Genomic DNA, 22,811 nt, shown 5'->3' with positions numbered 1-22,811 from the left:
CACTGGAGATAAATGTGGAAGTTTTGTCTGCCTAAGGTGGCTCCAGGCCTCAGATCCAGCTCTCCTGGGTGGCTAGGATTATGGGTGTGAACCACTCAGCTTCATTTTTAGTTTGACTTGCATTTCCCTGTTGGCTAATTTATTAAGCTCTTCATATATTATTGGCCATCTGTATTTCTTCTAAGAGGCGTCTTTTCATATAGTTGGCCTGTTTGTAAACGGATTACTTTTTTGTACTAAGTTTTTAGAGATCTGTTCACACCCTGACTGTAAACTCAGGGTCACATGATTAGCTGAGCAAAATCCTCTCCCATTCAGTGGGCTGTTTCTTCACACTGTGAACTATATCCTTTGTTGTGCATAAGCTTTTCCATTGAGGATACTCTGTTATTTAACTTCAGCTTTTGTTTCCTGTGTTTTTGGAGGCCTATCTAGAGAATCGTCCCTGCACCAACACCAGAGTGGGTGATTTCCCTCTGCTTTCCTCTAGAGTCCTCTAGGATCCTCTAGGATGTCCCCTAGGTGAGTCAGCCCATTTTGAGTTGGCTTTTGTAAAATCGAGAGATGGAGTCAGGTTGAAGTCTTCACATGTGGACAGCCACTTCTTCTAGCATGACTGTTGGAAGAGGCTGTCCTTTCTCCAATGTATGCTTTAAGCGCCTCTGCTGGACTCGCGTGGCTGGAGATGTGGGAGTTTGAGTCCTTTATTCCTTTGGCTCTAATGACTTGCAACCAGGAACTTGGAAGCTTCCAGCTGTACTGTCTGTTTAGGACTACTTTGGCTATTCAGATTCCATTGTGGCTCCACATGTGTCTCATTCACTGAAGAATTTCTTGGTATTTTAATGGGGATTTAATTGTGTCGAATGGATATTTTAACAATTTCTTCCAATCCAAGAACATAGGAGCGCTTTCAGCTTTTCCTCTCACATGTTGGCTGCAGGTGTGTCACAGTCTTTCTGCTCTGCAGTAGGAGTCCTCTGTGCCTCATTTCTCAAGTGCAGTTTATATGTCACCTGTGTTCAGAAATCTGTCCATTGCCTTCCTCTAAGATTTCTAATTTGTTAGCATAGGTTTTGAAAATAACACTAAAATGAACATTTTAAGTCTCCCTTTCCATCTCTAGTGTTTTATTTTGGTTCTATATACAGCCAACTGTTTGACCTTTATTTCTTCAAAGATCTTGCTTGGCTGACGTTCTCTTAGCCTCTATTTCACTTAGTTCTGCACTGACCTCTGTGCAGGGACGCAACAGCAGTGCTTCAAATTCAGACGCCAGGTGCCTTCGCAAGGTAGGGCCTGGCTAGAGTAAAGCAGGAGCCTCTCCCAAACCAGGCTGCCGTGCCGAGCTCAAGTTATTATCTACGCAAGCTGCAGTCCTGCGATGGCAGCCAGAACTGCCAGAATCTACACCGACTGCATTTGCTAGGACTCCTTCCTTCACGTTTCCCATATGGGAGAGAGAGCTGGGGCAACAGGTGCTGGGAAATGGTGTTTCTCTAGCTGTTGGCACAGGACTATGCCTTTTCCAAGGTTTCTGTTTTTCTGGTGTTGAACTCCAGTGTCTTCCTGTGATCACCAGTTACTTCAGCTCTTTGTGAAGGAGCCACAAGTGCTCGTAAGCAGTGCTGCTCTCCTCGCACCACCATTTCCTTTAATCCTCAGGTTTATAGAAATCTTTTAAGCAGTCTGCCAAACAAGAGTTCTAATTTCTACTCACCTGCACTTCTGCTATGGAGTTTATGTTCAGTCTACTTAAGTATTACCTTGGTGTCTGCAGTGTACTGGACAGTATTCTGTGCTAAGGCTAGACATCGATCCCTCTTATCACGCAGTTAATCAAGTTGAGGAGTACAGAAGGGTAATCAAATGGTTAAAACCTTTATAGATGCTATGAGGGAATAAACAGGACACCATTTGAGTACAGTGGGAAGGAACTCCTTTTGTTGAAATGAGCCCAGCCATGAAGACAGCTAGGGAAGGATTCCAGAAGAGAGGCATGCGCCAACAGTGAAGCAGCGAAGGTTATGGTGAAGAACTGAGAGGAAGGGCAAAGTGGTGTCATTAGCATGATGGGTGAGTGGTGTGGGAGAAGGCTGGAAAGGCAAGCCAGGGCACACAGGACATCTTATAAGACGGCGTTTGTGAAAGCGTTCATCAGGAGGAATGGCCTTGCCGGGCCACCTCCGTAAAGGCACCCGTGACTCATGTGGGGCAGCAGGCTGGACAGCGAAGGCAACACGAAGAAGGCAGGTGAGTCGAGGGCCACACCACTCTGACCTCCCCCGAAAGCATTCCATGCACTTGGCACAGAGGTTATGATAACAGGACTTGACCACACATAAACCACTGTGACTTGCATGGAGCTCTGTCAGTGAAGTGAGGGCTGCAGAAGCGGACGAGGGATAAAGAGCACGGCAGAGGCGCTCGGCCGCACGGCCATGGAGCACATTCTCGGTATAACATATGCAGCGGGTTGTACAGCTCATCAGCATTTTTATACTGATTACATATTGAAATTATAGTATTTGTAGGAGTTAGGGCAGATCTTTTTTGAAATGCACCTTTGTAGCACCTTTGTAACACCTTTGTAACATTCTTTACTATGGCTACTAAAACTTTTAATTTGTTATGTCTGTTGGGTACTGTTGGTGTAAAAAGAAGCTGACATATGCGTATCCGCCATGCTGGATGAGGGTGGTAGAGGGGAGAGAGGGCTTGAAATCGGGGCGTCACATTGCCTGAAGCCGCTGGGAGCTATGCAGTAGAAGGGGTACTGATATTTCTGATCCCAAGCTTTTGGAATGAGTGCTAAATGTGCACATTAAGAATAAGTGTCTCGCTCTCTTTTTTTGTGCCCTCGTCTCCTCTTCAGCCCTCACTTTCTCTCTGCTCTCTACCCCTCTCCTCTTTCTGCACTCGCTTTCGCCTCACCTCTGTGTTTAGATCCTCTTCTCTCTCTCCTTGTTCTCCCTCTCCTCTCATCTCTCACTCTTCCCTCTCCTTTCCATCTCTCCTGTTACTCTCCTCTGCACTTAGCTCTCCTTCCTCCTCCTCTTCTCTGTGCTCTAGCGTTGTCCTCACTCTTCTCCTCGGCTCCTCTCTCTAATCTCTTCTCTCCCCCTCCCTCCTCTCTGGTCTATTCTCCAGATCCTGTCAATGCTGTGTTCTACTGTTCTCTAATCTCTTGCTCTCGCCTCTCTCTAGATCCTCTCCTCTCTGTTCTACCCTCAGTCTTCCCTCTACCCTCTCTATCCTCTCCCTAATCTCTTCTTGATCACCCCCCCACTTTCTCTCTAGATCTTGTTCTCTCTGTCCTGGAGCGCTCCTCTGCTATCTCCTCCTCTCCCCACTCCTAGCCCTGTCCTTTCTCCATTCCTCTCTCCCTACTCACCCTCTAGACTTTCTCCTCTCATTTCCCTCTCATCTACACTCTGCCCTCTCCTCCCTTCTTTAATCACCTGTCTCACTCTGCTCTGTCTACTCCTCCCTCATCTCCTCTCACTCTCTCCTTTCCCCTCATCTTTCCTCTCCTTCCTCCTCTGCACTTGCCTCTCTCTCCTCTGTTCCACTCTAATCTCCTCTCTCCTTCCGCTCCTCTTTCTACTCTCTAGATCCTGTCCTGTCTTCCTGCTCTCCACTCTACTGAGCTCTCTTGCCCCTCCCCATGCTCAGATCCTCTCCTCTCTCCTGGCTCTGTCCTCCCTGCTTTATTCCTCGCCCTCTTTTCCACTCCCTCTCTTTTGTACTGCATCCTCACTCAGAACTTCTCCTCTCCCCTTCCCTCTCCTTCCTCTTCTCTTCTTTCTTATCCTACTCCCCTGGCTCGGCTCCTCTCCGATCCCCTTCTCCCTCTTCTCCAGGTCCTCTCTTTCCCCTCCCTCTCTCCATTTCCCCCTCCACTCTCTCTTTCCTCCCCTAATCTCCCCTTGCTCTCCTTTCACCTCTCTCTCTCTCCTCTCCCCTCCTTTGCTCTCTGTCCCACTCTGCTCTCCTCTGTCTCTCCAGATCCCCTCCTCTCTTATTTTCTCTGCTCCTCCCTCGTGTCCTCTCACTCCTCTCTCCTTTACCTCTATCTTTCCTCCGTCCCTCTCTCCCTCCTTGCCTCTCTGTCCTCTAGATCCCCTCCTCTACCCCTCCTCTTTCTGCTGTTTTCTCTTTCTCCTCACTTTCTAGGATCCTCTTCTTTCCTCTCACCTTGCTCTGCCTCTCTTCTCTAGCCCTCCCTGCTCTCTAATCTCTTCTAGCTCTTTCCTTTCTGCAGTAGATTCTGTCCTCCTGCTCTCCTCTCTGATCCCTCTCCTCCCACAGGGCTCTCTAGAGCCTCTTCCCTCTCCTCATCCTCTCAGATCCTTTCCTATTCTCACCTCTCTACTCTAGATCCTCTTCTCTCTCCTAGCCCTGTCCTCCTTGCTCACTCCATGCCACACCCTCTCTCCTCTCCTGTTAATATCCTCTGCTCTCTCCCTCCAGGTTCCTCTAATCTCCTCCCCTTACTCTCCAGCTCCTGTCCTCTCTACGGTCTAGATCCTCTCCTCCCTCTGCTATCTCTCACTCACTCCTTCTCATCTCTGTTCTCTCATTTATTTCTTGCTCTCTCCTTCCTTCCACCCATATCCTGCCTCCTTTGTTTCCCTGTCTCTTCACTTTCTTGCTTTCTCCCTTCTCTTTCATCTAGCTCTATTGTTTCTCCTCCTTCCCTCTCCCCCTCCCATCTGTCCTCTCTCCACTCTCTTCTTTCTCTCCTTTCTCATCTCTTCTGTGGATGAGCAGAGCTCTCTCCCCTTTATTCTCTCCTCTCTCCATGTCTCTCTCTAGCTTCTCACTCTCTTCCTGCCTCTCTCCACCATCTTTTCCATTCTACTACCTTCTTCCTAGTCTATCTTCTCTGCTTTCCTCTTAAAACCTCCTAAATCATGCGCCCAAATCCACCTTTCTTCTTTATTTACACATATTTTCTCATAGCAATGAAGAGCTGTCACATGACAAACCTCTGCCTCAAAGGAAAAAGAAAATACCAGTCATTAATTGGCACATGAGAGCACTTACCGACTCATCTTTGATGGAACAGTGATGCTTCAGAGATTTTTATTCTCTTGTAGGGATCTATGCAGTTTTTACAATTTTTCTATGACTTAAATTCAAATAAAAGCATCAATTTAAAAAAAAAGAGTGTTTTGGTATCTTGGTGGGCACTAGTGGCTCGTGCCACTACTCAGAAGGCTGAGATCTAAGGACTACAGTTCCAAAGCAGCCCAGGACAGGAAGGAAAGTCCTTAAGGTTTTTTTTGTTGTTGTTGTTGTTTGACCAGTCCTGGGCCTAGAACTCAGGGCCTGAGCACTGTCTCTGGCTTCTTTTTGCTCAGGGCTAGCACTCTGCCACTTGAGCCACAGTGCCACTTCTGGCCATTTTCTATATATGTGGTGCTGAGGAATAGAACCCAGGGCTTCATGTGTACAAGGCAAGCACTCTACCACTAGGCCATATTCCCAGCCCTCCTTAAGATTCTTATCTCCAAGTAGCTACCAAAATAAGCCAGGACTGAAGCTATGGCTCAGGTGGTAGAGCACGATCATTGAGCAGCAAAGCTCAGGAACAATGCCCAGGCCCTGAGTTCAAGCCCCAGGATTGGCACCAAAAAAAGCCTTATTATATGTAGTATCCACTAATTCATATAGGGTTTTTGAACTAATGACAAGAAGTCCTTAAGACATTAAGAAGCCTTTGTATTGTTGCTAACATACGGTGAAGAAGAACTTCACCCAAAAATCAATGTTAGCTGAAAATAAGAATCGGTATGTTAATCAGAGCCAGCTGTGTCTCCTTCAGGGTTTTAGAGAATCATATTAACCCAAAGTTGGAAGTCAGATCAACATCTGCCATTATCAAGCAGGCAGAGTGGTAGCAGAATGGAATTTAAGGGAGCATTACCTTCTGAGGGTCAAGCCTGCCTAAGACCACCTCCATGAAGTCTTCATCTGAAATGATGATGGTGACATCAGCAGAGCCTTTTGCAGGGCCTGGATACACGTTTCCAGCCTCGCTCTTCAAGTCGATGGCTGGAAAAGCAGGAAGAGACCAGCATGAGTCACCTTCCCCCACAGCCTGAGAGTACCTCAGACTAACCAGCAGAGAGTTAACTGGGTGCTTGTTCTACATTATTTCTACCTATGTAGGTTACACATTATCTGTCATTTACAAAAATCTGCTAGATGCCTTTTTTAATGTAAAAAGAAAATTCTTCAAAACAGAGAAATCAGCAACTTTTCCTAAATGAAGTTGATATAACAGGTGCTATGAATACTATAAGGAAGTGAAGTTCTGGAATGTGTAATTAAAGCCATTAAGTTCAAAGACCACGGTCAACACAGAAGGAAAGTGGAGATCAATAATTCCATGTTCAAACACCTGAATGCATCCAACATTCTACCATATGAACAGCAAGATAATAAAAACAGACTGAAAATGCTCTACTATATGTGATGCATACTCCAAACATTTAATGCTACAAACACCGTGAATAATTTTTATTAGCTCTAAGTGTTTCTCCAAAAAGCTTTGTTAGCAGAAGGATTAATTTCCAGAACCACACAAAATTTATAAAGCTTTAGCTGAAGCTACACTTTCTAAAGTCTGAGTTTGGCTAGAGGTAAGGGATAGAATACTTGCTTGGGGTGTTGTTGGGTTTGAGTTTTTTTTTTGTCTGTTGTGGGGCTTGAACTTGGTTTGAGAGCTGTCCCTGAGCCTCTTGGTGCTCAAGGCTAGCACTCTATCACTTGAGCCACAGCGCTACTTCCTAGAATTCTTGCATAGCAAGTGTGAGGTAGTAAGTTCAAAACCCATTACTGACAAAATTTTTTAAAAAGTTTGAGCTGTCCATGCATGAAAACCCAGGACCAGCTAGCTCTATATGTGGCTCAAGTGCGGGAGTACTCTACGGAAAAAACCATTCAGGATTGCTATACTCGGTTCACACCAGACGGCAGTTAAATAAAGATGAACCTCACACAAGTTCAGCTCAGGTTTTGCTAGCACTGAAAAAAAACCCAACAACTTCATTTTCAGAGCTTTGGGAATTTGTTTCAGGTCAGAGCGAATGTTTTAATTTTCAGAAGCAAATGATTCTGCAGTCCATGCAAAGCCTCAGTTTCCATTCTCCTTGCTTTCTGTTGTTTTTTTTCATTTCCTTCAGATTTTTACTGTTGCAGAGAACAACTTCTGACTGGTTTTAGAAATCAGTAATACATACTATAACAGCTGTTGGTAAAACTGTTTTATCTGAATGGTATATAACATTATCATACATTGTACCCAGATATATGAGTGTTCACTGACATTTATCTTAATAGAGGGTAAAAAGCCATCTAGTTCATCTGAACTAAGCTTTCTACATTGCTTTTAGCACCTATTCCCCACATACAGGGTCAGGCAAATAAATAGCACAGTAGAGCTGGGAAAGGACAACTAAGCTGGCAGATAAGCCCCAGGAGAGATATGCCAATATAAATAACCACACTACACTAAGTGACAAGCAAACAGACTTTGCTAAAGGGAATTTAGAAGCTTATTTATCAAAGAATCCCTACAAAAGTAAACCTTTAGTCCAAAGAGTAAAAAGCAATACTTAAGGAAATAGGATATTGGGAAAAAGTATTTGAATATGTCCAGGCATTCAATTCCACTCTAGTAAGAATGCAGAGGGCAAAATAGCCATGTTCTTGCTATTGTAATAGCTATTCATCCTGACCCTAGTCACTTAGGATAGCACCATCACCACCCATGGATAAGATGGCTTTTATTAGTCTATTATAAAGCTATCCTTCTTAGAATCAGAAATAAGCTATAATTGAAGGCATGGCTTCTTTCCCAAAATGAACTTTTTGAAGCCCTCTCTGCCTTCATTTCCGTGGCTCCCTTTTGGCCCACAGGAAGGACAAAGGGCTTTGGAGTAGCTCAGCAAGGCAGAGGCCATGCTGCTACTCCTCCTATGAAACAATGTCAATGGGCGGAAGCCCAAGATAGCCACAACCACCTCCTCCAGTCAAAACCTAGAGTGTCCACGCTGACCATGCCATGCCCATGGGATCTGGTTGAAAAGCTGCTCCCTCCACACACATCCTGCCAGGAAACTGTTGTTCCTACAGGCAGAATGGGGGACGAAAGGAAAAAACAAAACAAAACAGAAGGATGGGGAGAAATGGGATGAATAAGCAAGAATGGGAAAGAGCTGAGGGAAGAGTAGAGGAGGAGAGATGGAGAAGAATGCTCAGAAATGGGGAGGAATGGAACAAACGGGGAAAGGACAAAGAAGGTTAGAGGGGAGGAATGAGGAGGAATGCGGGAGGATGGGAGACAGGGAAGGATGCGAAGGAATTGGAAAGGAATCGAGGATAATCTGGAGTAATCTTGCAAGAGAGGGGGAGGAGTGGGGAGGATGAGGAGAAATGAAAAAGGAATAGGAAAGAATAGGGGGAGCTGGAAGGAACGGTGAAGGATGAAGGGCAAAACAGAAGGAATAGTGAAGAATGGGGGAGGAGGGGGAGGGAAATGGAGGAATACAAGAGGGGTAGGGACGAATGGAGAATAAGGGGGAAGCGGGTCAAATGGAAAACAAAGGCAATGGAGAGGAGAAAAAGGAGGAATTGAGGAGAATGGATAGAATGGGGAAATCAAAGAGGAATAGGGGAAAATAGAGGAGAAACAGACAAATAGGAGAAAATGGTGAAGAATGGAAAAGAGGGAAGGATGAACAAATGCAGGCCATCATTATAGCCAATGTACCTTATGTAAAAAATGAGCTACAGGAAGGGAGAAATGGAGAACAATGGAACAGGTGATACTGTTCAAGGTACATGTTACTCACAGCTCAACTTATGGGATTGTAACCCCTTTGTACAATGTAATAGAAGAATTGGGGAGGAAGTGGGGGAGAATTGAAAAGGAATGGGCAAGACTGAGAATCAGGAAGGAATGGAATAAGAATAGGAAAGAAGTAGAGGAAATGGTGAGGAAAGAGGAACAAGGAAAGGAGAGGGATGGTCAGGAAAGAAGGGGAATGGGGGGAAATCTGAAGAATTGGGGGAATTTGGGGGAGGCGTGGAGAGGAATGAAGAAGCATGATGGAGAGAGTAGAATGGAAAAGAATGGAGAAATGTGGAATGGGACGGAGTCTGGGAAGGATAGTGGGGAATTGGGAAGGATGAAGTGGTTAGAGGGGATGGGGGAAATGGGGAGTTATAGGGAAGAATGAGGGGAGTGGGACAGGAATGGGGTAGAATGAAGAATAGGAAATAATTGGGGAGGAGCAGCGAATGGTCAAGAATAACAGGGAGGCATGGGATGAATGAGGGAGGAAAATGGGGAAGTTGGGGGAGAATGGTGAAGATCTGAAAAGAATTAGGGAGGAATAGAGAAGAATGGCTCAAGCCAGCTGAGTGAACATGGGCCCTGAGTTCAAACTCCAGCACCCCCGGGTATTATACATTGCTTTTCCCATTTATGAGAAAACTGACTAACAGTGAACAAATTCTGTTCCTGGGGACTTCCAGGTTTTAAAAAAATGAGAAGTCAAAAGATTTCAGTGGAGAAGTATTTTTTCCCTGTATCTTCTAATTATAATGCTCTTCCTTCGTACCATGGTAGACTTTGGAATTTTTACATCAGTGAAAAGAACATGACCACTGTCTTTCATCAGCAGGTTGGGCTATGACTAGATGCCTAGCCAGCTTTTTACACAACACCAGGACAGATAACGTCCCTGGATAGATATGTATGTCAATAAGATATTTATGAACCCATAGTGATAATAACTGAGACAGTTCAAACTATTGCTTTGGGACACAAAATACAATCTTAGAATTGTCAAATATGATCCACAACTATTCTTTTTTCGGCCAGAGTTAAAGCAGCCAAGCTAAGCTGTTTCAAAGTACAGCAGTCTCCATTCCAGTGATATCCGCATAGATATCACTCTGAGAGCACTCATGTTCCTTATGCGATGTGCATGGAACCCACACACAAGCCACCGGATAGCTTGTAACGCCCAGTGCAATGTAAACACCGAGTTGTTTAGAGAACAGTGGCAAGAAAAACATAGAACCAACTGCGCTTTCCATCTGTGGCTGACTAAATCCACAGGTGTGAAACCCATGCATACGGAGTGCCAGCTGTATTAACTTTACAATGAAATCTTTAAACACCATTTTCATTGTGTTTCCCCTATATATTTAAGAAAAACTACATGGGTTTGAGGGCTCCAAAAACCTAGAAGAAGCGTACCTAAGAAGGTCAAGGACAGTGTCCTTAATTCTCTGCCCACTGAGTTTTATTACAACATTATTGTTTTATTATAACAGAGTCCACTTACTCCACTTGGCCGCGGTATTTCCACCTTGAGTGATGTGCCACTCAAACACAGCACCGACTTTCTTCACCACTTCACGCCCAACAGCCTTCATGCGCCGGCCTATCTCTTCAAAAACAAGGGCACTCTGGAGCTCGCCCTTCTGCCAGGAAGAGAAAGTGTTCATTTTAATACTACTATAATAATCCAAGGGGAAAGATGATTGTGAGCATATGCTATTAAAGTGGGACTTTCCTAGAATTCTAGGCTCTTTAATCACTGAATTTCAGGTTTCACAAATAGTCTTAGGACAGGCAATTTGGGTGACAAACGTTTTGTAGAAGGCACTTCTTGTACATAAGAAACAATTACATGTCCCCTTTTTTCTGTAAATAACTGTTGGCTGGGGTAACAAACATTGTCACAGATACCAAAACTTAAAGCTGCAGATCACAACATTTATATTTACTAAAAGCCATAAAAAAATGCATCTCTTCTTTACTGGATATCTTTAAAAAGTTTAAACATTAAGGCTGTGATGATCCTAAAACATGAAACATGAAAACCTAAATTGAGGCTTTATGCTTGCTCTGAAACCTACATTCATAGGCAACTATGACCAAAGCCAGTTTCTCCCCTGGGTACCGTTTGTCAGGCAGGACAAGGCCATGTTATCCAGCCATTCTCAAGTCCTGTGCACTAGGTGGACGGGTAGGCTAACAGCAACAGCATCTACTTGCTTTAACAAATCATTGGTTTCTTCTTACACTTTGTTTTGGATCAGAGCGTTTCCTTACTCAAGGTGAGCAGTAGATGGGAGGAAAGGCCTCTGCAAAACAGTGCTCTGCTCTCCTCTGCTCTCTTGCCTGGTCAAGCTTAGGGGTGCCAAGTGTTGAGACTGGGCTGGGGCCAAGGATGTCCTTTTCTCTTCCTACTTAGTCCTTTTCAACAGCAAGAGGGACAAACTTGTGTGCAGCCTGTGGGACACACCATAGAAGCTTCCCCAGGGCTGCATGTGAACATCTGGGAGCATCTTGGAAGCTTTCCCGGGCCTCAGCTGAACATCTGGGGAGCAGAGAGGAGGAACTCAGGCCCAAGGCCCTGGTTAACTGGAGATAGTCTTGTCATGTTCCTGTCCTGGCTTTGAATCATGTACCTCAGATCTCAGCCTCCCGAGTAGCTAGGGTTACAGGCGTGAGCCACCAGTGCTTTCTTAATAAGAGGATTCTTCTTTCATCACAATTGAAAAATATTTTCACAGGAAACTTGGAATGGGTAACCAATGTCCTAAACTGACCTTAGAACAAGTTACTCATGTTCTAAGGTCTGAAAAACTTAGGACTAAGTTACATGAAGCCTGAATTTCTCTGTAGCAGTAAAATTTCATAGGTCTTCAATCTCAGATAATTTTTAAGAGATTTCAATTTCAGTGATTTTGTGATAACATAGTTTATGACAGAAAAAGATCACCCAGTGTGAAAATCACAATGACGAGTTATTTTAGAGACAGAATGTATATATATCAAGAGCCTCAGCATGTTAATAGAGAATGCAAATATTTCAATAAATATACCACTGTTTTCATATCTGCACAAAGATCTTTATATGTGTATCTTTAACTCAAGCAAAAGATTACTTAGCTTTTTTACCTATTTTTATCCAAAATATTGTTCAATATGTCTCATTAAATAACTGATTTACTCAAACACTAGAGAATGTTTTCTCTTCAAGGATCCCAGATCACGTAAGTTTGTTAAAACTTTTTACACTGTCAAATATGCCTTTTCTCCCAATTGGTTTTGAATCAGTGTCCACATGAAGAATTGTCAGTTTTTTCACAGGTCTTGATCGAAAAAAGTGTAGTTTGGGCCTTCTTTCTTAAAATGCTGTCAGGTTCAATTCATAAATAATAAAGAACTTGGAGCAGTTTTGAACCTACCACAGAGGATGTCTCAACAGAAGCAGCCAAGGTTGGCACAAGATCCACATACGCATTTGAAATGACAATGGTGCCTGTTTCCTGAACCTAAGAGTAGAAGAGGGCAGGGGATAAAAACAGTTCACTCTGATGGTTTCAGTGCAAACACATGTTCACTGTAGATAACCACAGTCATATAAAAGATGTTTTTATGAAAGAGGAAACAAAATGTTAATAATGTAGATAAGAGGATAAACATGAAGTCTTTATGATATAATACAAATAACGTTAACTATGGCTACAGAATCAACTAAAGCCCTTTAAGTCTTAGACCAGGTCTCATCCCCTAAAATAATACCAAATGGATATGGAATAAGCTTTGGGCAGTGGTGTTCAGGGAATTTTTCTTTCCCAAACTTAAGTGGATTAATGAGGGGCCAAGATTTGAGAAGTGCTGAATTGTTAGGAATAAACAGTACCACATCATGTGGTGCTATTTGTTCTTCTTATTACAGAAGGAAAGTGGTAAGAACAGACCACAGTTCAGTTTTCAGAGTAATTCTAGTTTCATATTCTATAGTGAAAAGCATAGAAAGACTTCCCAAATGCATGTCAGCAAATTCCTTTCTTGTAATCAATTCAACATACTGTTTTGAAACATGTTTAATTATTTCTTAAAACACAGCGGAAGGAAGATAGGAGTGAAGAAAGGACTCTTCTGCATCACTAAAAGAAATGTGCACTTCCAATTATGGGGAAAACAACAAATGCACTGAAAGATAAGAGAGCTCTCTCTTAAATGGTCTGTCTTTAAATGGTAGAAATGCATTCTATTTAGGCATTATTCCCTAGGCCTCCAAGTTTGTTTTCATATAGATGATTTGTAGAATTCTGTGAAAATAAAAACCTAAAATACAGTCATGGTCCTCAAAACTTCTCAGTGCTTTGCCACATACCCAGTCCCATTTGCACATACTTTATTTTTCAAATAAGATATGAATTCTAGGTGGGAAGCTCAGTGGCAGAGTACTTGCCTTGCATGGACAGCACCGTGGACTCCACTGCCTCAGCACTGGGCCCTCTCCTTTCCCCAACAAACCATTCGTAACCATTGCAACAAGGTTCAGAGAAAGCATACATTCATACCTTGGTTTGAAAATGAATTCTGTTTCCTTCCTTCCACATTTCAGTTTGCAGAGTTTGTCCTGGATACACTGGTTTTGCAAAACGAGCCTTTAAAAAAAATTAGGGGTTAAAAGGTTTTAAAATGCAATTTCTACTTGTGAGGGAAATTTGGGGAGGCCAATGAGTATATCAAAGGAAAACAGACAATGTATTTAGATTCAAAAATATCTAAAACCGCGAAAGCATTAACAGAGAGAACTGCATGGTACATTGTCTTTCAAAGTACAAAGTCAGCAAGCACTGTTTTATCAAGGGACAAAACCGTTATCATATTTAAGTACAGTCACACATGAAGTGTTGGAAGTGGTACTAAGTCAGTTTGGGAAGAGGCCTGCAGAAGAACACAAGGCAAAACTGTAATTCCGTTTTGGCTCATGCTTTTCTGTTAAAGCACACGTGATTGGATAATAAAAATAGTTGAGATAAAATAAAAAACATAAGACTAATGAGTTCTATCAAAGGCTAAAAACCAGTACAACTTTTTGGAGCCATTTGATGGTATGTAAACAACATACATATTTTTTTTATCTTGTAAACTGTACATATATACACTTTTTTTTCTCTCTTGGGTTTTTTTGAAGCAGGGTCTTACTATGAGACCAGGCTGTGTTTGAAAATGCACCTCAGCTTGTCCTGTGCCAAGATTAATGGTATGTATCTCATGCTCGGATAATTGTATATCTCTCACTTATGCAGAAATACTGTAGGTACAGATTAAAACCTAGGAATAATCTTGAATCTACTTCAGTACTAAACTAAAACTAATGTAGCCATCAGAATGCTACAGATGCATGTTTTATTTACTAGAGTCCAAATGCAGCCCCTTCACATTTTCAGTTAAATTGGGGCAGATTATGAAACAGAAAAAAGCAGATCTTATGTTTTTAAAGCTTATTTGCCAACATATGTATGTATGTATATTCACATACATACATATATATAAGATCGATTCATAAAAGATCCAACTAGACTGTTACAACTGCACCTATAATACAGTGCATGAGAAACAGAGCTATTTACAACTACTTAAAACAAAAGGAGCTAAATGCCAATTCAATAACAGGAATGTTTACTGCTTCAGTGCAGTACTATTTTAAATTAAGTGACAAACTGTTTCCTTAATGAGAGATAGAGACCATTCAAATTATGTAACATATATACCTTAATTGCCTTGAATCTCAGCACATCATTATCTGCAAATTGCCGTAAAACATGCCTTGCAGAAAATCCAAAGGTACATAATCCATGTAATATGGGCTTCTCAAAACCTAGGAACAGAAAACTGAGATGGACATAGGTACCTCAAATGTCTTTGAATGAATTATACCATTCATTTTAATATACATGTAAAGTATTTTGCAAATAATACTTCCTAGAAGAAAATGATGGAAGAAAGAAACAGGAAGTAAATGTGAGAGATCAGGGAACACAAGGAATTATTTCATTTCACTCCTTGTGACAGTGAACTTGCCCACAGTGATTTCCTTCAGTGTCTATGAGGGAGATGATTCCTGTCCTTTCAGTTCTGGCTCTCTTCCAATGACCACGCCCTCCTGAGTCACATGACATCCCTCCCCACAGTCCTAGGCCTTGTGATAATGGTCTACCCCTAGACCTTGCACTGGAAGCTTTGCTCTGCCATAATCTGAACTTCAAGCACAAAATTTCCTGAAAACCACTTCCTGTCTTTCTACGCCTCTGTATAAATGGAGTGAGCGAACTATTCTTTAAAGGTTAGTCAGCCGGCCAGACATAAGCAGCACTGTCTTCAAGTACATGATTTAGATAACAGAGCCCTATTATTCCCAATTGTTAACTCACCTGCAATGCTAGCAAAGTTAGGATCAATGTGTAAAGGATTCCAGTCTCCACTGAGGCGGTACAAAGCAGCCTGTGGAGAAACAATTATAAATATCACTAGGACTTGGTGTTTTGTGAAAATACATTAGATGAGGAACAGGAAATATGACTGGCTATCCTTGTATGAATCTGCCATAATTTACCTAATCCATGTTCCAATTTAAAAACAAAAACAAATTCTAACTAGAAAAGAATACCTGAAAATTAAATGATTTTCTCTTAACACCTAACACCACAATCAGTGGTAAAAAAAAACAAAAAAAAAAAAAAACAGCTGTCCAACAATGAGAGGAAGCCAAAGAAGGATTAACTACATATTACACATCACCACCTAAGGAGAAATTCACAGAAGAGAATCCATTTTCCATTTGTCTTCTCATTAAAACACAGTGAAGACAAGGAAAGTGTTCATAGTGTTTTTTTCTATGCCAGTCCTGGGGCTTGAACTCACAGCCTGGCACTAATCCTGAGTGACTTTGCCCAAGGCTGATGCTCTACCACTAGAGCTACAACTCCACTTCTGGCTTGTTTGCTGGTTAAAAGGAGATAAAGGTCTCATGAACCTTCCTGCCCAGGCTGGCTTCAAACCATGATCCTCAGATCTCAGGCCCCTGAATAACTAGGATTAGAGGCATGAGCCACAAATGCCTGGCTACAGTCTCTTCTAACCAAGCAAAATTCATGCCAACTTTCTTAATGGGATGTTCTAAACTAAAACCTTTAACAAAATTCTAGCCATAACAAAGGCCAAAGGCATCTCTCAAACTTGTTAGCACACTAAACCCAGGATATCAGCTCTCCTGCAAGAATAACATCCTGACAGCTTACTATAAGGTTAAAGTTCTACCTAGTCCAAACTTTCATATTACTAATTAAGTAGGATTAAGGTGTAAGAAACTGGTAAAGTCACATTACTCCTAGCATTCACATTGTCCATTTTCAAGTAACAGAAATTACGTAACAGAATTGAAGGTGAGAAATTCAAAAAGCAGCCAATAGGAGGTATTTAATGACTACATAATGAGTCAACCCTTCAGTGTCTGCCTCCAAACTTCCTCCCTTGCCAAATGCACTATTAAGATGTTATAGAATGTTGAGCCATGTCAGCACAGCTGGCTTTTTAAATTTCTGATGGCTTTTCCTTCCTTCCTTCCTTTTTTTTTTTTTTGGCCAGTTCTAGGGCTTGAACTCAGGGCCTGGGCATTGTCCCTGAGCTTCTTTTGCTCAAGGCTAGTGCTTTACCACTCGAGCCACAGCACCATTTTTGGCTTTTTTCTGTTTATATGGTACTGAGGAATTGAACCCAGAATGTCATGCATGGTAGGCAAGAACTCTACCACTAAGCCACATTCCCAGCCCTTGTTTGGCAAGTTTGACTTGCCGCAAATGTTTTCTATAATTCATAAGAAAACTGTATTTGCTTTTTTTATTCACCAAGAGCAGCACTTGGGGACTATAAGAGCTAAGAGCCCTGACAAGAAGGTTGAGATACTCAAGACTAAGATGGAAGACAAAAATGGGCCATGGTGGAAATCACAAAAAGTAAAATGGGGACCTTGCAAGTAAGAGTTAAAAATAAGCTTTGTGCCACAGAAGACAAGCATGAGACAAAGGACAGCAGAAAAATTTAAAGCCACACAGAATGTAGAAGAATGAGGAAATGGAGCACCACGCACACAGTGACAAAGTGCCTGGAATGGTCTTAAGTCTTCTATTGTAGACAACTGTAAGATGGGAGAGAGGGAGTGCGGGAGGGAAAAGAGGAAAGGAGAAAGGAAAAGAAAGGCAAAGGTAAGGGGGAAGGAAGGCCGTGTGGCAATCAGCTAATGGGAGGCATAGGCGAGTCTCAGGCATACTAAGCCTATCTAAAAATAAAAAAATTTAAAAAAAGGAAAAGCCTAGGGGTGTTTCAAGTGCAGAGCCCCTCACTATCAAGTTCAAGACACTGAGTTCAAATGCCAGTACAGTATTGTCAAAACAGTAAAAAAAAAAAAAAAAAAAAAAAAAACCACTAATAAAAACTAATCAAAAGATAGAAGTGTCCTTTCCATCATTTGATTACTTGAAAAAAGACCATTTCTGAAATTCAAACTTCAGCTAGGAAGCCTAAGTCCTCTGATCAAACACATCACAAATGACACTAATAAATGAGTGAATAATTGTTTCATGCTGGCTAACTGCAATGGCCTAAGAACTCTGTCCGTACAATAGCCTTCCAGATACCCTCAAGCAGAAGCCTGAGGTCTCCACCTGTCCTTGTGGCTACCTGCTATTTCCCACGGACAAGGCATTTTATCTCCTCTATCAGAAAACAAATGCATGAGCCACCTCCTCACTGTGCCTGAGATGCTCTGTGTTGGCCTGAACTCACTGGGGCACAGGTCTTCTTTCTGAAGTGTGAGGATGATCAACACCCTTGCTTGATTACCCTGTTACCTAGAATTTTTCACTAGTAAAGTAGCTGCCAGTCTCTTTAAGGCAAGCACACCACTGCCAACAAAGTTCAATGCTTTTGAATCGACTAATGGAAAAACCATTCAGTGAAGAAAAAAATAACAAGCAAAAATTGAGAAAGAAGGAACGTCATCCACAAGAAACATGTCTTTATTATGTTGAAGACACCTAGGTGGACAACAAAAGAAGTCCCATCAACCAGAGATACAATCTTACCTGATTTAGTGAGGTGGTATCTGTAAGTACAGCATCAGGGGGCCTGTTAGGTATGGCCACAGGTGCCTGAAATTAAAAAAAAAAAATTACATGTCATCTCTTACTATAAATGCTGGATTCTCTTCACCTACATGGACAGTCATGTTTCAGTAGAATAAAACTGGGAGAAAAGGGGTTGTGTTTTAAATGCCTTATTATGCGAGGCAAGCATTCTACCACTAGGTCATATTCCCAGCCCCCAAATGCCTTATTAGGTTGAGGATAATGAAATTTTAAACAAAATTCCTAGTTTCAAGTGAATTACAATTTTCCTAGTTCTCGCTAATGGAAGGAATTATATATAATCAGATCCAGTCTTCAGATCACAAAGGAGAGAAAGCATACTTTTTTCCTGTGAGTAGAATGATGATAACACTAAGAATTAGATATACAATCCAAATTGAGTCAGTCTTTAAAACTGGTCTTTTACCATCCTTATGTGTTAATTACCATCTAAAGAAAATGAAATATTTCAATTCAGTCACCAAAAAATCCTGAATTATCATGATCTCTTAATACCAATAAGTAAAAAGACTAATGAAAACAGGAACATGTCAAAAAGTAGCAATCTGAGTAAATTTGCAATTGATTTATGCCAAAGTTTACTAATGAAAATATCCTTACTGGTTGAATTATACTCAAATAGCTAATATCTACTTTGCAGCATTTTATAATAGAAACCAAATTGTTTTGTCTATATTTCATAAATTTTCTTCTATAAAGCCAGCTTTTTTTACTGCAAGCATTAAAGAATTAAACAGTAATTTTTTACTATTAATGCCAAGCTTAGATATTTTACCAAATTTATACTTGACAACTCCTCCCTCCAAAAACAAAAACATGGTAATAAAAGATCTTGGGGAAGACGCTCCTTCTAAAGCAGACACAAGGCTTCCATTTTTCAAGTTTCACAGGAAAAGCACTCCTGTGTTTCAGCTACATGCAGTACCATCTGCAGGGCTTGTTTTTTGCTCTGTAACTACAGATTCTCCAAGGCCTGGAGCAGTGATAGTTGGGAACTAGATGTCACTCTACTCTTACAGGTGAGTGGTCTTGAAGAATGTTGTGTTTATAGTACCCTTTACTGCACAAGGCCAATTAGTCACAGCCACAGAGATATGTCGCAGTAAGTTTCACTGACAACAGCACATGGCATCACTATCAAATGCAATCCACATGCACAATAGAATATTCTATTTTTTTAAATGAAATCTTGTCATTTGTAGTGATGTGGATCAAACAGAAGGCCATTATGTTAACTGAAATAAGACAAACACTAATTATTACTTTCCAGAAAGTACTAAGTCCATCTTTGTGTCAGAATGAAGTGGAACAAAGTTCATTAGAAATGGGAAAGGGCAGGGGGAAGCGCAGATGGAAGTTCAGTAAGAGCCACCAAAACAGCTGGAGAGGACTTCTGGTTCTTTAGCACAGTAGAATAGTAGGTTAAGACCACTTATGATAGTAACAAATGAGTAGAAAAACACCACAGATTCCACACATAAAAATGACAAATGTTTGAACAGATAATAACATGATTGCGTACATAGTATTGAATCACTATAAAGATGTACAAATAGTAGGTACATTAAAAGCCAAGCTTTACCTTGGCTTTTTCTGATGTCTGTTTACCACCAAAGCCTCCAGAGCCAACAACGAAGACAGTGAACTGATTATAGCAGATAAGTTCCTTCTCCACATAGGAATAGACTACAAATAGAGAGGGGAAAAGAAATGATTAAAACCCAAACTAACCATACCTTTACAAGTTTAAAAAACAAATCACTTACTGAAAGTGTCTACAAATTACAAAGAACCCAACACACTCATCTCAATGCACTAATCATTGGTATCCACATGGCAGAAAGAATTTCACAAATCCTTTCTTCACGAGGAAACTGCAGTTTCTCTCATTTCTTAAACCACCCCAACTGTCATATATTTATAAATTTTTTTCTGCCATAAACACCTCAGAACTTTGCACTAGAAGATGCAATGGATCACACTCAAAACTTCCTAATACTGTGCACCAAAGCACTGAATGAGAGCAAAGAAGGTAGAAGAAAGCGGGATGGAATAAAGGAGAGGCCACCTAGGGGATCATCACCAATCCAGTCTCAGAAACTAGAATGTTGTACAAACAAGCACCTGAATTAACTAATAAGTCAGTAATAAATGAGCAAGCAAGTCAGCCAATGAGCAGAGGATAAGATGACCAAGCTGTCCCTCTAATCTACTAGTGTTTAAGTACTGTCTGCTTTATATCTAGTTCAAAACACTTCAAATGTGATTCTGAATTGCACACTGGAGACTAAAGAGACTAAAAGGCAATCGTTATTAAAATAAGGATTTTACCATCGAGACAGAGAAAAGTGCAGTGACTGCCAATGGTAGTAGGCCTTGAGGGGAAGTTCAGCAGGCAGAACTGAGGACTTCTCATGGTGCACTGAAATTATTCTGAGTCATAATCTACTGATGGATCTATTTCAAGTACTCTTCAAGAATCAAGAGTGAGCCCCTGATAGGCTAACCATGAGTGCTAATTCTGTGTCAGCCAAGCCACTTTTCCAGGATATTAAGGCAGAGAAGTTACCTGTGCTAAGGGCAAGAGAGAACTCCCTGTATTTTCTGTTCAATATTGTGGTTAATCTAAAACTACCCTTTTAAAAAAATTGGTTAATTAAAAAGAAAAACTAATTGGAAACCAGCATTGTTTTGTTGAAAGTCAATAAAAATAAAGTAAGGTTCTATCTAAAGATAATATTCCTGTTTTCATCTCAACTGTAATTCCTATTTGATGTCCTTGGCTGCCGGTGACCAGGTTATAACTGAGTGAAGTCAAGTAGCTCAAAGAGAAGGAAGGGTGCAGCCAGTTGTCATTTGGTAAAAAGGGAGTGACTAAGAGACAAATGGAGAATTTTGGCCAAACGTCAGCCAATCTCTAGAATGACAAGTAGGAAAACAAACTCTAAGAGGGAGAAAAAGAGAAAAAAGAAAATAAATAAAGGGAGGAGAGGAGAAAAAGGAAATCATACCTAAAATTTAAGCACTGAGAAGGATTTTTAATACATTCTTAGGTTAAAATAAGACAAATTCCTTACAGTACACCATGCTTCATGTTTACACACTCTGAAACAACTGCACTTGAAACTGCACTTTGATTTTTCCTGAGCTGCAGCATGCACTGACAGTGTTGTGTAAGGCTGGGCAGGCAGGCGCACCCACAATCCCCAGGGCAAACTACTGACACTATGGCATAGCTAAGTCGAGACATTCCGCAGGTTTTCACTTAAATATTTTCAAATTATGTATCGACATATAGCCCCAGTCAACCCAAGTCAAGTCAGGTGGTCTGTAAGATCTGCATTTACAACAGAAATTACTGGTCTATACGCCACATATTGAGCAATGTCAAACTTCCTGCTGTTCTTCCAAGCTTTCACTATTTCTTTTTCTCTTAAACTTTAAAAGAAATAAATTATTAGCAAAGTATCTGTAACTTATGTTTAACTACTAAAGTTACTAGCTTAGTTAAACTTACTAGCTAAACTGCTAGTAAAACTTACATTTAACTATATATTGACTAAAATATCTTATTTTCCTACTGCAGATAAAGTGTGGACATGGTATACAAACTATAACTCTAAGTTTAAATGTACAAGTTTAAAAACTGAACTAGCATTAAGAATAATGTTCAGTGGTCAAATGTTTTCCAGTTTTACAACAGCTAACACAGAAAAGAAGATCAATGATACAGCCTACCAACTGATAGCTATTCAATATTCCTTCTGCTGAGAAAACATACTCCAGCAAACATAATTCTCTGATTTGTATTCAAGCCACCTGGGGCTGGAAATGTGGTTTAGCACTACTGTACTTGCTCTGCATGCATGAAGCCCTGGGTTCAAATACTCATCACCACACAAACAGCAAAGGCTGGAGGTGGTGCTGTGGCTCAAGAGGTAGAGTGCTAGCCTTGAGCAAAAAGAAGCCAGTGACAGTGCTCAGGCCCTGAGTTCAAACCCCAGGACTGGCAAAAAAAAAAAAAATTGTATTCAAGCCACCTTCCTCAGCTTGGTTCTTTCATTGTGTTGTTTTAATCCACTGAAATGCTACACCTTCTCCAGCCCATCTACTTTATTCTCCCTCTCCCTCCCTCCTTCCTGAAGAACAGACGAGGCCAGCTGACACTGGCAGCTCACACCAATAATCCTAACTTTTCAGGGGGCTCAGATTTGGGAATGGTGGTTCAAAGCCAGGTCAGGCAGAAAAGTCCCAGAGGCTCTTATCTCCAATAAACTACTGAAAAAAGCTGCAAGTGGAGCTGTGGCTCAAGTGGTAGAGTGCTAGCCTTAAGCAGAAAAGCTCAGGAATGAAGCCCACATGGAGTCAAGTTCCAGGAATACACACACACACACACAAATAAATAAATAAAAGTGTATAGCCCAGGCACCAGTGGCTAACAGCTGTAATCCTAGCTATTCAGAAGGTGGCTGAGATCTGAGGGTCAGTTTGAAGTCAGCTCTGTTCGACAAATCCCAGAGACTCTTATCTCCAACAGTCAAAAAAAGGCAGACTGTGGATGCACTGGTAGAATACCAGCTTTGAGGTGAAAGGCCAACCAAGCAAGAGCACAGAGGCCTCAAGTCAAGCCCTAATACTCTGCAAAAAGAAAAAAAAAAAAAGCATCAAGTTTTCAAATGCTTCCTTTATTACAAATTAGAACATAAAAATGAATGTACTGATTTCTGTGAAGTACTACATTACATATAAAACCTATTAGTCTAATAACTCTA

General features: G+C 41.3%; 1 protein-coding gene and 2 long non-coding RNA genes across 3 annotated transcripts in view; 2 read left to right on the top strand and 1 right to left on the bottom strand.

Annotated features, from left to right (window-relative positions):
• Hsd17b4 (hydroxysteroid 17-beta dehydrogenase 4) overlaps positions 1-22,811 on the bottom strand; it is a 53,207-nt gene that overhangs the window by 1,404 nt on the left and 28,992 nt on the right. Inside the window, exons 16-23 of the mRNA XM_048333908.1 lie at positions 19,622-19,725; positions 17,977-18,042; positions 15,268-15,337; positions 14,608-14,714; positions 13,408-13,494; positions 12,283-12,369; positions 10,368-10,506; positions 5,933-6,060 (exon numbers count right to left, since the gene is read on the bottom strand). Coding sequence (XP_048189865.1) covers positions 5,933-6,060; positions 10,368-10,506; positions 12,283-12,369; positions 13,408-13,494; positions 14,608-14,714; positions 15,268-15,337; positions 17,977-18,042; positions 19,622-19,725 — 788 coding nt within the window. The remainder of the gene's footprint in view (positions 1-5,932; positions 6,061-10,367; positions 10,507-12,282; positions 12,370-13,407; positions 13,495-14,607; positions 14,715-15,267; positions 15,338-17,976; positions 18,043-19,621; positions 19,726-22,811) is intronic.
• Positions 952-22,492, top strand: LOC125341826. Its single transcript, XR_007209087.1, has 3 exons — positions 952-1,073; positions 5,085-5,098; positions 22,482-22,492. It is a non-coding gene; the product is annotated as an uncharacterized LOC125341826 (long non-coding RNA).
• On the top strand, positions 14,796-18,324 carry LOC125341825. The gene is made up of 3 exons (XR_007209086.1): positions 14,796-15,339; positions 16,187-16,193; positions 17,986-18,324. It is a non-coding gene; the product is annotated as an uncharacterized LOC125341825 (long non-coding RNA).

This window comes from Perognathus longimembris, chromosome 25 (genome assembly GCF_023159225.1).
Source record: "Perognathus longimembris pacificus isolate PPM17 chromosome 25, ASM2315922v1, whole genome shotgun sequence".
In the NCBI taxonomy this organism is placed as follows: domain Eukaryota; kingdom Metazoa; phylum Chordata; class Mammalia; order Rodentia; family Heteromyidae; genus Perognathus; species Perognathus longimembris.
This window is presented reverse-complemented; position numbering and strand designations above follow the sequence as displayed.